The sequence below is a fragment of the Neofelis nebulosa genome, chromosome 1 (assembly GCF_028018385.1).
Source record: "Neofelis nebulosa isolate mNeoNeb1 chromosome 1, mNeoNeb1.pri, whole genome shotgun sequence".
Lineage (NCBI taxonomy): Eukaryota > Metazoa > Chordata > Mammalia > Carnivora > Felidae > Neofelis > Neofelis nebulosa.
In genome coordinates, this window is record NC_080782.1 from 46,214,929 (window position 1) to 46,229,279 (window position 14,351).

Below are 14,351 nucleotides of genomic sequence, written 5' to 3' on the forward strand. Positions count from 1 at the left end.
AAAAAATGATAAGAGACACAAATTTTTCTATGGACATTTAAAAGAATGAGACTTTTAGACTATAGTTAGGAATGGGGAGGCATAGGAACTTCATGGAGGAGGTGGCATTTGAGCTAAACCTTTAAAGAAGGGAAAATATTTGGAGAGGAAAAAGGCAGGAGGCAGGAGGGCTTTTCAGGCTGGAGCAAGAACATGAACAAATGTCCCAGAACCTAAAGCAAGCCTAGAAACATCTGAGGAACAGCAGCATCTACAACTAGAGCCCAGTGAACTCACTGATTGTCCATGTTTGAGGTCCCATCACACCAAAGTCAGAAAATGTTGCCCTTCCCATGTTCCACAGAGTCAGAACCACCTTACCCTCCACAGTGTCTTTCCTTCACTGACCTGAGCTTTGAGATGCTAGAACTGAAATGTCTGGTAAGATAAGCTAGAACTGACTTCTCAGACCAAGGTGATGTTCTGGAGCTCCAGAGGCACCCAGATCACACATGAGGTACCATAATCGTTAGGGAAGTGTCAAGTTTACTCAGAGCTGTAGGATGTTTTCCTCTATGGTCATCTCTACTGCTTCCCTCCTTTCTCCCACACTGCATCCACACTGGCCACCTTTCTGTTTCACAAGCTCACCCATCTTTTCCTGAGCCTTTTAAGAGCCTTTGTACTTTCTGTTCCTTCTGCCCGAAACCATTTCCCTGGCCCTTTGCCTGGCAGTCTCCTTCTTATGGTTCATCCCTCAGCTCTAGTGTGTGTGCCACAGAGAGGGTCTCCTTGACCATCTTCTCTAAAGTTGCCCTGCCAGAGGCTCTCACATCCCATTTCATTTTCTTCATAACACTTATTGTATCCAAAGTAATCTTGTTGACTGTATATTCCTCCCCGCTCTCTAGAACCTAAGCTTCATGATAGCTGGGTATTATCTTCTTATCCAGTGTTGTATCCTTGGCCCCATCTTGCTACCTAACATCTACTACATGTTCAATACACATTTACTGGATGGGTGGATGGTAGAGAGATAGAAGAAAGATGGAGAGAAAGAAGAGAATAGTCACATCTGTAGAAGTACACACCTCCAATGAGTACTAAAGTTTTATTAGAGGCCTTCTACCAAAATTAAATCAAAAAAAGTTTGAGAAACGCCAATTTAGTGTGAACTCCACTGTTTGGGGAAGGGGCCTGTTCATGGTCCCAGATTTGCTCCTTTGCATCTACTTTTCCACAACCATATTGGACACCTGAAGAGTCAGTCTGTTTGTCCTGTCCCCTGCTCCTGGTTTCATGTGTCAGCCACAAAATGGGTCTAATTCCAGAACCAGGGGGCCCAGTCTTTACCTAATTCTCACCCTCATATACAGTGACACATCATTGGCTTTCAGTGCCTGGTAATTAATACTCAGGTTTCCTAATAAATATATAAATCTGAGCAGGGGAGGATGACCCTCTTCTGCATCTCCTTTTGTTGCCATGTCCCAACTGGGCTCTAGGGCCAGCACGAAGAGAGGTCCCTGTGAATCTGAGATGAATCCAAAGCCAAAGTAAAATGCAACATTGACACGTGACACAGAGACTTAACTTCTCCAGTCCTGGAAAGGCCCTTGGCAATGTGGTCCCTACCCTCCTCCACCTCTGTACCACATCCCTACCCCAGTCATACTGGATTTCCTGGGGTTTCTCTCAGGTCTCCTCCTCTCTTTCACCTTATTGCCCTTGGATAAACTGGTGCCTCTACCTGGATATCGACACAAAGTGCTTAGTACAATGCCTGGCCAGTAGTAAATGCTCAGTAAACACTGGCCGTAATAGCAGTTATGAACCTTTATTCTATGCTTGAGCCCCTTTTTACTCTTTGAAAATATCCCTTCTTTCCCTTAATGTAAAAACTTTGCTAACCCCTCTGTAAGCTCTATGAAAGCAGAAAATATGTCTGTCTTGTATCAACATGGTATCCCAATTTTCTGGGAATATTAGTTTCTGGTGCTCAACAAATATTTGTTGAATTTAGCAAGTGGATGATAAGGTTTTATCTAGTAAGTAAGAGGGAAGCCCTGGACATGTCTCAGAATCCCTAATAACTGTGATGTTGTATAGAGGGATGGGGACAATTTATATCAATTATGGTAATTTGTTGCCTGTCAGTATTAGATCTTGGATGCAAGACAGTATAAGGGGATGGAGTGCATTCTTACTGCCCTCTGAGTGACGGAAATAAAACACTTTTGACATCACAAGGTTAGAGTCAGATCAGGAATGCCATTCCTACCAATGAGGATAGAAATATTCAAGGAGGAGGATGAATATCTAAAGGTCCCCCACCCCACCCCCGCATCTACTTTCTGTCTCCCTCCCCCAAAATGAAATTGTCCTGTCACCTCATTATCCACTATTTACAATGAGGCTGCCACATTTCCAGGGACTGAAGCCAGGAGCCAAGGAGATATGCCGGTGTGAGAAGCCTTAAATGAAGTGACAATAAAAAGGAGTTGCTGATACAGGAGTTCCCTCCCTGGGAGAGAGCTGTCAGGGCAATGCCCAGGGCTGGGGGATTTATTGATACTAAGTGGATGGTGCCCTAACCAGGAATGATGATCAGAGGTTTGAGTGAACCAAGGATGGATTTGGACAGCCTGCGCTGTGCGTGGGCTTTCCTGCCCTTGCCAGTCCTGCCCTCCCACCTCCCCAGGAGGGAATTCCTGGCCTCGTTTTTTACTCGCTCTGATTGTCGCACACATTCTGCTGCTGAATCTCTTGGAGGCAGGGACCGCAGAACCTGACACCCTGGCCGCGTTCCCTGAAAGCTCTGTGTCTTCTTTCTTTGCTGGGTCTTTGCTGTTGCTGCTTCTTCTACCTGAAATATTTTTAAAATATATATATTCTTTCCTTAATTTGAAAAAAGGTGACAGTGTTATATTATTTTTAGGTGTGCAACACAGCGATTCAACTTCTTTATACGTTATGCTGTGCTCACTGCAAGTGCAGCTACCATCTGTCACCACCCAACGCTGCTACAATACCATTGACTATATTCCTGGTGCTGCGCCTTTCATCCCCAGATAGAATTCATATGCGTAAGGCTGCACCCTAGTCCCTCTCTGGGCTGATTCCCACTTATCTGTCAGTGTCAATGCTCTCCCGTCCTCCTGGAAGCCTTCTTTGCTGTCCCCAAAGGCTGGAGTCAGGCGTCCCTTCCTGAACCCCGAAGTCACCCCTGCCACAGCACTTATACTGAAGCCGTACCACCTACTTTGCTGTCAGGCTGTCCTGCTGCCCAGATGACAGTCCTCGAGGTCAGGGCTTACTTCGCGTGCCACTGCACCTCGAGTACCCAGTGAGTGGTGGGCGTTAGATGTCGAGGGGTAGATGGGTAGGCGAATGGACTGATGGGCGGGCCGGAAGAAGGACAGACATGTGCATATACGCTTTGCCATGAAACACACCCCCAGTTATTTTTTTGTGTTATTTTAACATCAATGGACCTGAATGCAGTAAATGCACCTTTAGGCAGTATCAGAGAAAGGCAGCATTAAATGAGAGGATTTTCTAGACACTGCAGGTGACTCAGGTACCAAGACTGTTTTTTACCCAAATTTCTGGGGACAGAGGGAGGCATATCACAGAGGTAAAGAACTCAAGCTCTACGCCCCCACTGGTGGAGTTGAGATCACAGCCGTGCCTTGCACCGGTCCTGGACCTCACTTTACTAATTGTAGCCTACCTCATAGGCTGAAGGGAGCCAATGGAAGGGAATGTCCTTGTAGGTGCTCGAATGCCGGCTCCTAATTACTGCTACCACAGGCATTTTACACGCCACTGCTGTCTTGAGTGGATGGTTCCACACAGAGTCCAGCCTGCTCTGATTCAACACCAGCGGAGTTCTGATGCCGCTTCAGAATGTTCCCATCGCTTCCTCCTGCTTGTGGTGCCTGACTTACCGTCTCCACCTCCAGCCTCCTTTCTGATTATCCCCCAGACAGCAGGTTAAAATTGCATCCTGCATAGAACTCAAGACTGTGGATGCATCTAGATTTAGTGGTGGGGGTTTGTTGCAATCAAATCCAAGAACTGAGAGCCTTTAACTGCTTCTGGGGGTTGGAAAAGTACACTGGAGGTTGCTAAAAGTTTGGCCAGCAAATAACTCAAGTCTTGTCAATCAGTAAACATATTTGAACGAATTAGACTAGCATCTAGGATATTGGAGCCTGAAGGGATGTTACATATGACAGAGTTCAAACCATCATTTTACAGATGGGAAAACTGAAACCCAGGGAAAACGTGGGATTTACTCAAGGTCACAAGAGTAATGTGTTATGATAAAACCAAAAAGAGGCTCCTCCAGGTCTTCTGGCATCTAGTTTACTACTTTTCTTGTAAGACTACTTTTTCTCTTCTGATTGAGTATTTACTATGACAGATTCAAAGAAATGCCCTACAACTACCAATTATATTTCACGATATTTAGCCATTAACTGCATTGTTGTAGGCCTTGGGCCTACAGAGTGCCTCTCTGTCTCTCTCTCTCTCTTTCTGTCTCTCTCTCTTTCCATCTCCCTGCCTGTCTCTGACTCGCTGTCTCTATCTCTTTCATCTGTCTCTCTGTCTCTATCTCTCTCTGTCTCTCTCTCTGTCTCTATCTCTGTCTTACACTCTCTCTCTCTCTGTCTTTCTCTCTCTTTCCATCTCCCTGCCTGTCTCTGACTCTCTGTCTCTGTCTCTGTATCTTTCTCTCTGTCTCTCTCTCTGTCTCTGTCTCTGTCTGTCTCTCTCTCTGTGTGGCTGTTCCTGCTTGGCTAAGATGAGAAGCTAGCTTGAAGTTCAGGTGCCGAGCAGCTCTGTGGCCCAGGTCCAGTCAGGTAAATCCAGGCCAGGCTACCTCCAAGCCAAGCTATTTTAGGGAGCAGTGGGTAAGTGTACCCTCTTAGCCTTAGAGGATAAAGCACTCAGTTTAAGAGAAGATAAATTTGAAAAAGGAAAATTGGGAGATTAATTTGAGGGGGAAAACTCCCAGCCTCTTGTGTATCTAAGGATCTGATCGTGTGCTCCTACTCCTATTTCTTGCACCTCCATTTCCTCCTTTGCTTCTAAATTCTAGCAAGAAACACCAGCCACGAGGGCCCCAGAGGCCCAACTAAAGGTGTGAATCCAAGTGGATGACGCGAGGGAATAGATCTGGAACATAAGATTTATATCCCACAGGATAATATTTCATTGCAGCAGGGGGAGAAGAAATCCTAAAAATACCATACAGAGCATATTATAATATGCTAACGGGTTTATGTGCTCCCTCTATCCATTTCACTCAGTAAGATGGATTGTGCTTTTTGACAAATCTATATTTAACATAGGGAGAATAATACACAATGTATGCTTCCTGGTGGGGAAATCCATATTTATGGAAATCTTGATTCTGGCAATTACAATAGATATTTAAAGACAGTACCTATTGTCTGCTGGGAACAGATAGATTGTCCTCATTAGGGTGGAAGAGAAAATCTTATGAGTGGGAAAGAATAAACAACTACTTTACAGGGGCAGGAGGGTCCAGAGTGAGCCAACAGTCATCTCTGTTCGGGCCCAGCTCCCCTTCATAGCCTGTCCTGTGGACCCTCTCGTCAAGCATCTGTCATTCATTCATTCTTTCCTCCATTCAACAAATACTTATTAAGCCCTTCCCTGTCCCAGGTACTCTGCTGGCTCTGGGGCACAAGTGAGACCCCCGTTTTCAGGGATTAACATTGACCCAAGCAGCCACAACTATAAACAAGCAAAGAAAAAGGCAATGATTTCAAATAATAAGAAAGACTGAAATAAGGCAGGGTGATGTGACAGAGACTTATAGGCAGGTGTGGGGAGGCTGGGGTCACTACTGAGAAGAGATGATGAAGGAAGGCCCATTCTGGGGGGTGAGATCTGACCTGAAAGGCAACTGCAGAAAAGGAGTGATCTTTGCAAAGAGTTAGGGCCGAGCCCTGCAGATAGAGGAAGGGAGCAGGTGCTGCTGAGTCCAGGGCAGAGTAAGCTCAGAGCCCCGGGGAATAGAACCAAGGCCCGTGCAGCTAGAGCAGGGAGCAGGGAGAGGTGTATAAGGCAGGAAAGTTCTGAGGGGCCAGTTATTCAGGCTCTGAGTTACAGTCAGATGTTTCTTGTGTGCAATGGGAAACCTCAAAACTCGTGAGAGGTTTTGCACAAGGAAGGGAAATTGTGTTTTGTTAGTTTTGTGTTGATTTGGTTTTGGGTTTAGTTAATTAAAAAGATACCTCTTGCTTCGGCGGGGGCGAAGGGATTTGCTGAAAACCAGAAGCCATAAGCCTAGAGTCCATGAGAACTCCCTTCAGATACTGGGAGGGCCATGGAATATGGGTTCAGAGAAGATATTCCATGAGCCTCTGGTCTCAAAGAGTTATCAGTCAGGGACTGGGCACCTTGAGAGGTACTGAGTGCCCAGTAACTACAGGTATGCAAGCAGATGTTAATGTGTTCCTACCCGGTTTCCTGGAGACAGTATTCTGGTTTTCAGTGGGGATCAGACACATGACTCATACAGTTCAGTTGCAATCTTTAAGAGATGAACTTTCAAGCCCATTAGCTCCAGGGACTGAATCAGAACTAAGACTCACAATAGGCAACTGGGTACTGGTGGTGAGTTGCATTCTTTAGTGCAGCATAGACCAGACGATCTTCAATAACATGTTAAAAGTATTCACCAACAAAGGATCCTGGGGACATACAGACTTGACAAGATCTGGGTTAAAGTTGAACAGGATCCCTCACAATCTTTTATGTAACTAGAGTGCAACTCACACCTCCAAAATGCGCACAAGGTGAGCACCATTTCCCAAGTTTATTTGACCAAAGATGCCTTTTCTTTTTTAAGGAGCATTTTGTTGAATAAGGTTTTATGGAACACATTTGGGCGATGCTTATACAGCATAATTTGAGACCCCACATACAAGGTACTGCAGGGTCATGGAAGCAGACGATGTGTTAAAGAGAACAACAGATCTAAGAGCATCAGCTTTTCATCTTAAAAAAAAAAAAAAAAAGCACTGATAATGCCAAAGTCCCAGGGTTATAATGAGAACTAGATAGACTAATATATGTGAAAGGACGGCAAGGTACCCTAAAATACGACTACTGTGATTGAGGATGACTCATCTGCCTCACCATCCATATTTGGAGGGTAATTTCAGGCATGGGAGATAGCTTTAGGGTTGGTCACCTACCCAACTGGGGTGAACAGTATGAAACCATCCTGTATCCCATATTAAAATGAGTTTAGTAGCTAACCAACCTGGTATTTGGCCCTATGACTTTAGTTTTTAAACTTTATCTTCTAACCAGCAGTGTAATAAAGCATAATCCAGGACTGGGTCCTTGCAAAATGGCTCCCATGGGGGTGTTCATACAGTTAAGCTGTTACTATGTCTGATACACTGGGGGGATCTGAAAAGTCAACTAGCAGGATGTACAAACACAAAGTGAACACTGGCAGAGAAATGTATACCACAAGCTAAGGGTAAACTGAGAACATCAATACTTGTTTTCTTCAACATGGATCTGCAGCAAGCTGGCAGAACTCCTTGATTCTGTAGCAACTTTTAATGCTTTGCCTTAACACGACGGGCAGTGTCATAGAAAGATGACTGGATGGGGGTTAAGATACCTACCCAACTCAGATATGGCCTAGATGTGCCATCTTGGACATGTTCACTAACTTTCTGAGCCTTAGTTTTTCCCTTTTAAAAATGATTCAGTCTTCCCTCTTCTACATTAAGAAGACCATTGCAGAGATAAAGAGACATATAAAAATGAGAACATATGAAGAGAACATAAGAGAGAACATATGAAAATGGTTTAGTATATTTATCATTAATAAGCATGGCAACGTCTGGCTTAGAATTGGGACCTTCTAAACATTGGATGAGACTGATAGACATGTGGATTAAACAGATGGTTGGGTGAGTGGGATGCATAGACATGTAACATAGGAAGGCAGTTGGACAGACTGGTAGGTTGGAAGGATGCATGGATAGATTGGTTGGATGGGTGGATGGCCAGATGATAGATGAATGGAAGAATGATGAGTTGGGATGGATGAACCAGTGGATGGATTAGTTTGAGAACCATCTGCCAGTTTCCTTGCAGCATCTTCTATTAATCCTTCTCTTCTCCTCCTCCAGTCTGTTCCCAGTTCTCTAAAGGAGTCTACGCCATCTTTGGGTTTTATGAACGGAGAACTGTCAACATGCTGACCTCCTTCTGTGGGGCCCTCCACGTCTGCTTCATCACACCGAGCTTCCCCGTTGACACCTCCAATCAGTTTGTCCTTCAGCTACGCCCTGAGCTGCAGGATGCTCTTATCAGCATCATCGACCATTACAAGTGGCAGAAATTCGTCTACATTTATGATGCCGACCGGGGTAAGCCAAGGGTTAGGGGAGGGAGACTGTTGAGATTGGAGAGAAAATTGCCAGAGGAAGGAGAATGGTGCCTCCCTGCCTCATTGAAAAGCAAGGGAGGAATGATCCAGAAATTCTTTATTTCTATGGACTGATTGCTCATGGCTAATTCCCAACTCACAGTGTGGAAACACATCCTCTGAGAGAGTAATTCTCTTAACACACCATGTCACTCTACAGCTCGCCAAGCTTCCATGGCTCCTGAGTCCAGGCTCAAAGCCCAAGGGCCTCCATTGAATGGCTCATGACTTATGGTGTAGGTGTTAGGAGCACAGACTCTAGAGTCAGACAAATCTGAATCTAAATTCTGTGTCCTCTCCTCTCCCACTGTTTGTCTTTGCACAAGCTCTCTCTGCCTCAGTTTGGGTTTAAATTCAGAATGAGTTGGGGATAAAATTTTCTATGCCTTCATTCCCTCATCTCTGTCATAAGATGAACCTAATCTCTACCTCCTAAAGTTGCTGTGAGGATTGCATGGGGTGACTAGAAAGTTCCTGTCAGTGCCTGGGATACAAGTGCTCAGAATCCTCCATACTTATTAACTGCCATCATCATCATCACCATCATCACCATCACCCCTCCAGGCCCTTCTAGTTCTGCTCCCACTTTCATTTTGAATTTTACATCACATTTTCCAAATGTTTCCTATGCCCTTTTCTTCTCTGCATCTTTCCTCATGCTGTTCCTCTTTTCTGGAATGCACCTCCTTTCCCAGATCTACATATGCGAATCCTTCCTCTCTTTTGCAGCTGCTCAAACACTGCTTCTCTATCCCCTAATCCTTAAATGGGAACTTTCTCTTTTTTTTCTGATACCTGTGGTGGTTGTATTATACTCTCCTGCCTTTCCCTTATATACTAAACGGTCTTCAGAACCTAGTCATTATTGGTATAAATAAATAAATAAATGGATTGTGCAAGGTGTGGAAACTGAGGAAGGGTAGTTTTGCCCTGAGTGAAAGGGAGGTTTTGCACGAGGTTCCTGTAGGAAGGCTTACGAGACTTTTGAGTAGAACAATGGCTTGTGAGACTGTGTTTTGGGCAGTGTTAGGCAGACATTATTCAATGAGGAGGAACTAGCAGAAGAGACCCAGAAACATTCTGTTTTCTTCAATTTTCCCTCGATTCTCCTCATTTTGAGGATTTCCCTTCTCAAACAGCAGTCATTGAGAGGATTGCCTGCAGAAGGGATATTTCATGACAGCCCACAGCCTACTGAAGCTTGAGGCCTGGAAGGGGCAAACCTACTTCCCCAAATCCATAAAAATATAATTTTGATTATAGAGAGTCCCCTCTGGGTTGGCAGAAGCACCCAGGCTCGTGACTGGACTCTGCCTGTCTCAGAACTCTGAGCTCAGAGCTCTGCCATTTGCTAGCTATGTGACCTTGGGCCAATGACTAAATCTCTCTGAGCCTCAGTTTTCACATCTGTGGTGCAATGGTGATAATAATGATATGTATCTCACAGGATTAAGTAAACTGAAAACAAGAAAGTTGGTAGAATGGGACCACACACGTAGTACGTTTTCAGTAAATGTGAGGCTTAAGCACACCAAAGAACTTGTACTGAAAAAGGAAACAGCGACAAGAAGGCGTAACAAACCGATCAATCTGTAGATGATTCTTAAGGCCAGGCACCATATTGGTCACTGCAGGAGGGATTAGCAGTGTTACAGGGAGACAGAAATGATGTACGCACAAAAGACTGAGGAGTAATGCAAGAGTGAAATAAACATATAAAGTAGGCAAGAAATTGACTTCCATCTTCCCCTCCAAAGATGCCTATACTCTGAGAATTTGGGGAACCTTAAATATGTTCTATTGGATGGCAAGAGGGATTAAGGTTACAGATGGGATATATGTTGTTCATCCACTGACCTCAGAGAGATTATCTTGTATTATTCATGTGGGCCTAGTATAATCACAGGGGCTTTCAAATGGGGAAGGTGGAGGCAGGAGAGTCAGTGTCAGAGGGTGATGTGTGACAGGCTTGACCAGTCACTGCTGGTTTTGAAGTCGGAAGGGGCCATAAACCAAGGAATGCGAGCAGCCTCTAGAAGTTGGAAAGGTGAGAAAATGTTCTCCCGTAGAACCTCCAGAACGCAAACGCAGCCCCATCCACACCTTGATTTTAGCTCAAGAAGATTCACTTCAAACTGACCTGTGTCAATATAAGATGATAAATGTGTGTTGTTTTAGACCACTGAGTTTGAGGTGATTTGTTACAGCAGCAGTACTAAACTAAGACACCATTTATGTCTTAAAGGTGAAACAAAGTAGCATTGAGTAACAGGCTCCTCTGTCCTTTAACTATAAATCAGAAGAGAATAATTTAATTCAGTACCCACTGATTGAATACCTACTATGTAAAAGGCAAAGTATTAGGTATTGATACATATCAAACATTCATGAATTTACAGTTATTAGGTGCCTATTTGGATACTGGGTTGGCACATTTAATAAGCAGCTACTAAATGCCCAATAATAATTAATATTTCTAAAATCCTTGCCATGTATCAGACATTTTCATTTAACACTCATGATGACACTGAGGTAGGAATTTTTAACATCACCATTTTGCCCTTAAAAAAACTAAAGTTTGAAGAAGCGAGGTAGTCTGTGTGAGGCCATTTAACCAGCATATTGTATGTAGCATGAGGATTTGAGCCTTGGGTTCTATTTTAATCACACTGACTGCTAAGTTCTGGAAACAGAAGCACAAAAGAGACCCACTGCCTGCCTTCAGTGAGCTCAGACTTGCACAGTGAGAGAAAGCTGGAGCTGAGCTTGGTGGACGAGTCAGGTTGGGGGAGACAAGGGAGGTGGGTGCTGAGTGGAGGCGGGGTGGTACCTGTGTATCCTGATTGCCACTTCTCTTGTCTTACCCAATTTCCAGGTTTGTCTGTCCTGCAGAAAGTACTGGACACAGCTGCTGAGAAGAACTGGCAGGTGACAGCGGTCAACATTTTGACAACCACAGAGGAGGGATACCGGATGCTCTTTCAGGACCTGGAAAAGAAAAAGGAGCGGCTGGTGGTGGTGGACTGTGAATCAGAACGTCTCAACGCTATCTTGGGCCAGGTAGTAAGAGGAGCAAAGGCTCAGAGTGGGTGAGGGCAATGGTTTAAGAATGGGCTGGATGGCCTTCTGCCTTGAATGTGACAAAGAGAGCTCTTGATTAGATGAGATAGGTGACTTCCTCGTATTCCGTAATTTATAAATTTTAATTCTGAATTTTTAAAAAAAATTTTAGTGTTTATTTTTTTGAGAGAGAGAGAGAGAGAGAGTGTGTGTGTGTGTGTGTGTGTGTGTGTGTGTGTGAGTGGGGAAAGGGCAGAGAGAGAGAGGGAGAGAGACACAGAATCGGAAGCAGGCTCCAGGCTCTGAGCTGTCAGCACAGAGCCCAACGAGGAGCTTGAACTCACGAACAGCTAGATCATGACCTGAGCGGAAGTCAGAGGCTTAACCGACTGAGCCACCCAAGCGCCCCTCATTCTGAATTTTTATGAAATAGCACAAACAATGAGAGACTTGACAGTAGGCCTTCAAGTTGTTCTCAGATCAGTTGACCAAAAACTTACCCCCTTGTCTCCCTTTATGGTAGAAGGGAGATTACGTTGCACTTTAGATCTCGTGAACATAGGGAACACAGCCTGGAGAGCCAGATTCCTGGGTTTAGCTCTGGGTTCTGTCACTCCCTGGTCTAGCCATCAACATCTCATTCATTTGGCCCACTGACCTGTCTTAAGAGTCCAAAGCAGCAGGAAGCACTTCTCTTCTTCCTGTTTCCTTGAACACACCCATGTGTCTGAGAAGTCTATTGATGGTACATTCTGGGAAAGGGCACTGTAACTTCAACCGCTTTTAGCCAGAGGTCTCTAAACCATGGTTCTTACCATCATCAGAGCTGGAGCATGTACCCACTGTACAAGTAACAGGCCTCTGTGTCAGTCTCCTATCTTTTTGAATGACACCAGTGTATGCAGGTGAGATAGCAAGAAAGTAGATAAAGATAATAGTTTTAGGTACTTGACAATATGACAGAGCTTGTTGATGGCCTTTCAAGACCCTGGGACCCCCACCAGGAGTCTTGCTGCCAGCTCAGCAATCACTCAGAGGCCTCAGCAACAGAACAGAGGAGATTTTAAAACTTGGGGATTGTTTAAGGCATTAATTATGTAGTCTGCTCTACAAAGGGTGGATCTGGCCTCCCTCTTGGAAAGAGAAGCCAGCAAAAATTGTTTCCATAAGATGGGAGTTCCCCAGGTTGGAGTCAAGGGATTTGAAAGCTGGTTAAATGAATCAGTATAGGAAAATGGTTAAGCAGAGAGACCCTGGAGACAGAGTGGCTTGGAGATAGAACCCAGCTCTAGTATTTACTAGCAATGGGGTCTTGGGCCAGGTTTTTCATCCATGCCTTGGATTCCTGATCTGTGAAATGGGCACAATAATAATTACAGCTTCCTTCAGAGGGCTCCTGTGAGAGTGAAAAGAATCTAGTCATGTAAAATACCTAGAACAGAACCTCCCCACAAAGAGTGACATATGTAAGCATTTCCCTACTTTTGCTTTTTATAGCACCAGCTAGTACTGCCTTCTTGAGTCATTTCCCTCTTTGGGCATAAGTGTCCTCATCTGTAAAAGAGGATGATGGCCCCTGTTCTACAAAGCTGATAAAAAGATTGGAGAAATAGGAGTTGGGAGAAGTGCTGAATGTTAATTAGGTATTCTTAATAGACTGATAACTTGTCCTCTGTTGTTATAAAGACAATAGCTGGTGCCACTATTTTCTGAGCACTTGCCACATTCCAGACACCATGCCAAGCCCTTTCCATGCATAATGCCACCTCATCCTCATATCAACTCTATAAAACTGCTTCTATCAGTTCCCCTATTTTCTAAATGAAGAAACAAGGGACTATACTTGCCTGGGATTTCACAGCTAGCATATAAGAAAAGCGGGGAGTCAAACCCATCTCAGTCTGGTTATAAGGCCCAACTTTCCCCAAAATATTATGTTTCAGCCTCTGCTGTTTATAACTACCTCCCGTGTCAAAAGACAAACTTGTTTTGTAAGGAAGTGACTTGTTTATGTGGGCATTTTAGGGTATAGTATATTAACTCAACCATTAGATTCTTCTGTTCTGAAAAAGCAAGACCAAAGAGCTGAAAGGATCTTACAGATCATTCGGTTTACTGCATGCATTCACATTTTACAGATGGGATAACTAATGGTCACATTGGTTGATTTGCCTTGGGTTCAGACAGCTAGTTAGTGACAATGGTGAGTCTCGAGCTTGCAACTAATAACGGCTGGCAGTCTGACAGCTTGGCATTGAGCATTCGAATTGGGATCTTTTCGGTCCAATACAAACGTCCTGCCTAACCTAAAGAGGGAGATAGTGATTCTAAATTCCAGGTGGGGAATTGCCTATCTGTCTCCAGGCTCCCAACTAGAATATCAGCATTAGGAGGGCAAGGATTTTTGTTTCATTTTCTTCCTTGTGGTATCCATGGTGCCTTGAACGGTGCTTGGTATGTTGTAGGTAGTCAATAAATATATTTTTGAGTACACAGAAAGAAGAGGGAATCAATGAAGGTTCTAAGGAAAGATCCCAAATGTGAGATAGGTCTGAATATTTATAGGTAGACATTGGCTGGATAAAAGCCATTAAGTTAGAAAGGAGGGCATATAGGGAGGCCCAGAGGGCATGTGAGGGCTAAGGTTGCAGGGATGATTTAATAAGCCAGGTGAAGGATGCTGAGTGCCTACCGGGAGACAGTGACAGAAGGATGAACACACGATCGTGACTATCTTTGGAAAGCATTCTAAGGAGTTTGGGGTTTATTCTGCAGACGGTCAAGAATCAGAGAAGGTTTTTGAGCAAGGAATTGGGTT

The 14,351-nt window shown here is 44.3% G+C and overlaps 1 protein-coding gene across 3 annotated transcripts in view; it reads left to right on the plus strand.

The window, feature by feature from the left end:
• Window positions 1–14,351, plus strand: part of GRIA1 (glutamate ionotropic receptor AMPA type subunit 1) — a 306,881-nt gene that overhangs the window by 152,369 nt on the left and 140,161 nt on the right. For all 3 annotated transcript variants that reach the window (XM_058720887.1, XM_058720886.1, XM_058720895.1), the window contains 2 exons: window positions 8,175–8,414; window positions 11,349–11,533. In XM_058720887.1, coding sequence (XP_058576870.1) covers window positions 8,175–8,414; window positions 11,349–11,533 — 425 coding nt within the window. The remainder of the gene's footprint in view (window positions 1–8,174; window positions 8,415–11,348; window positions 11,534–14,351) is intronic.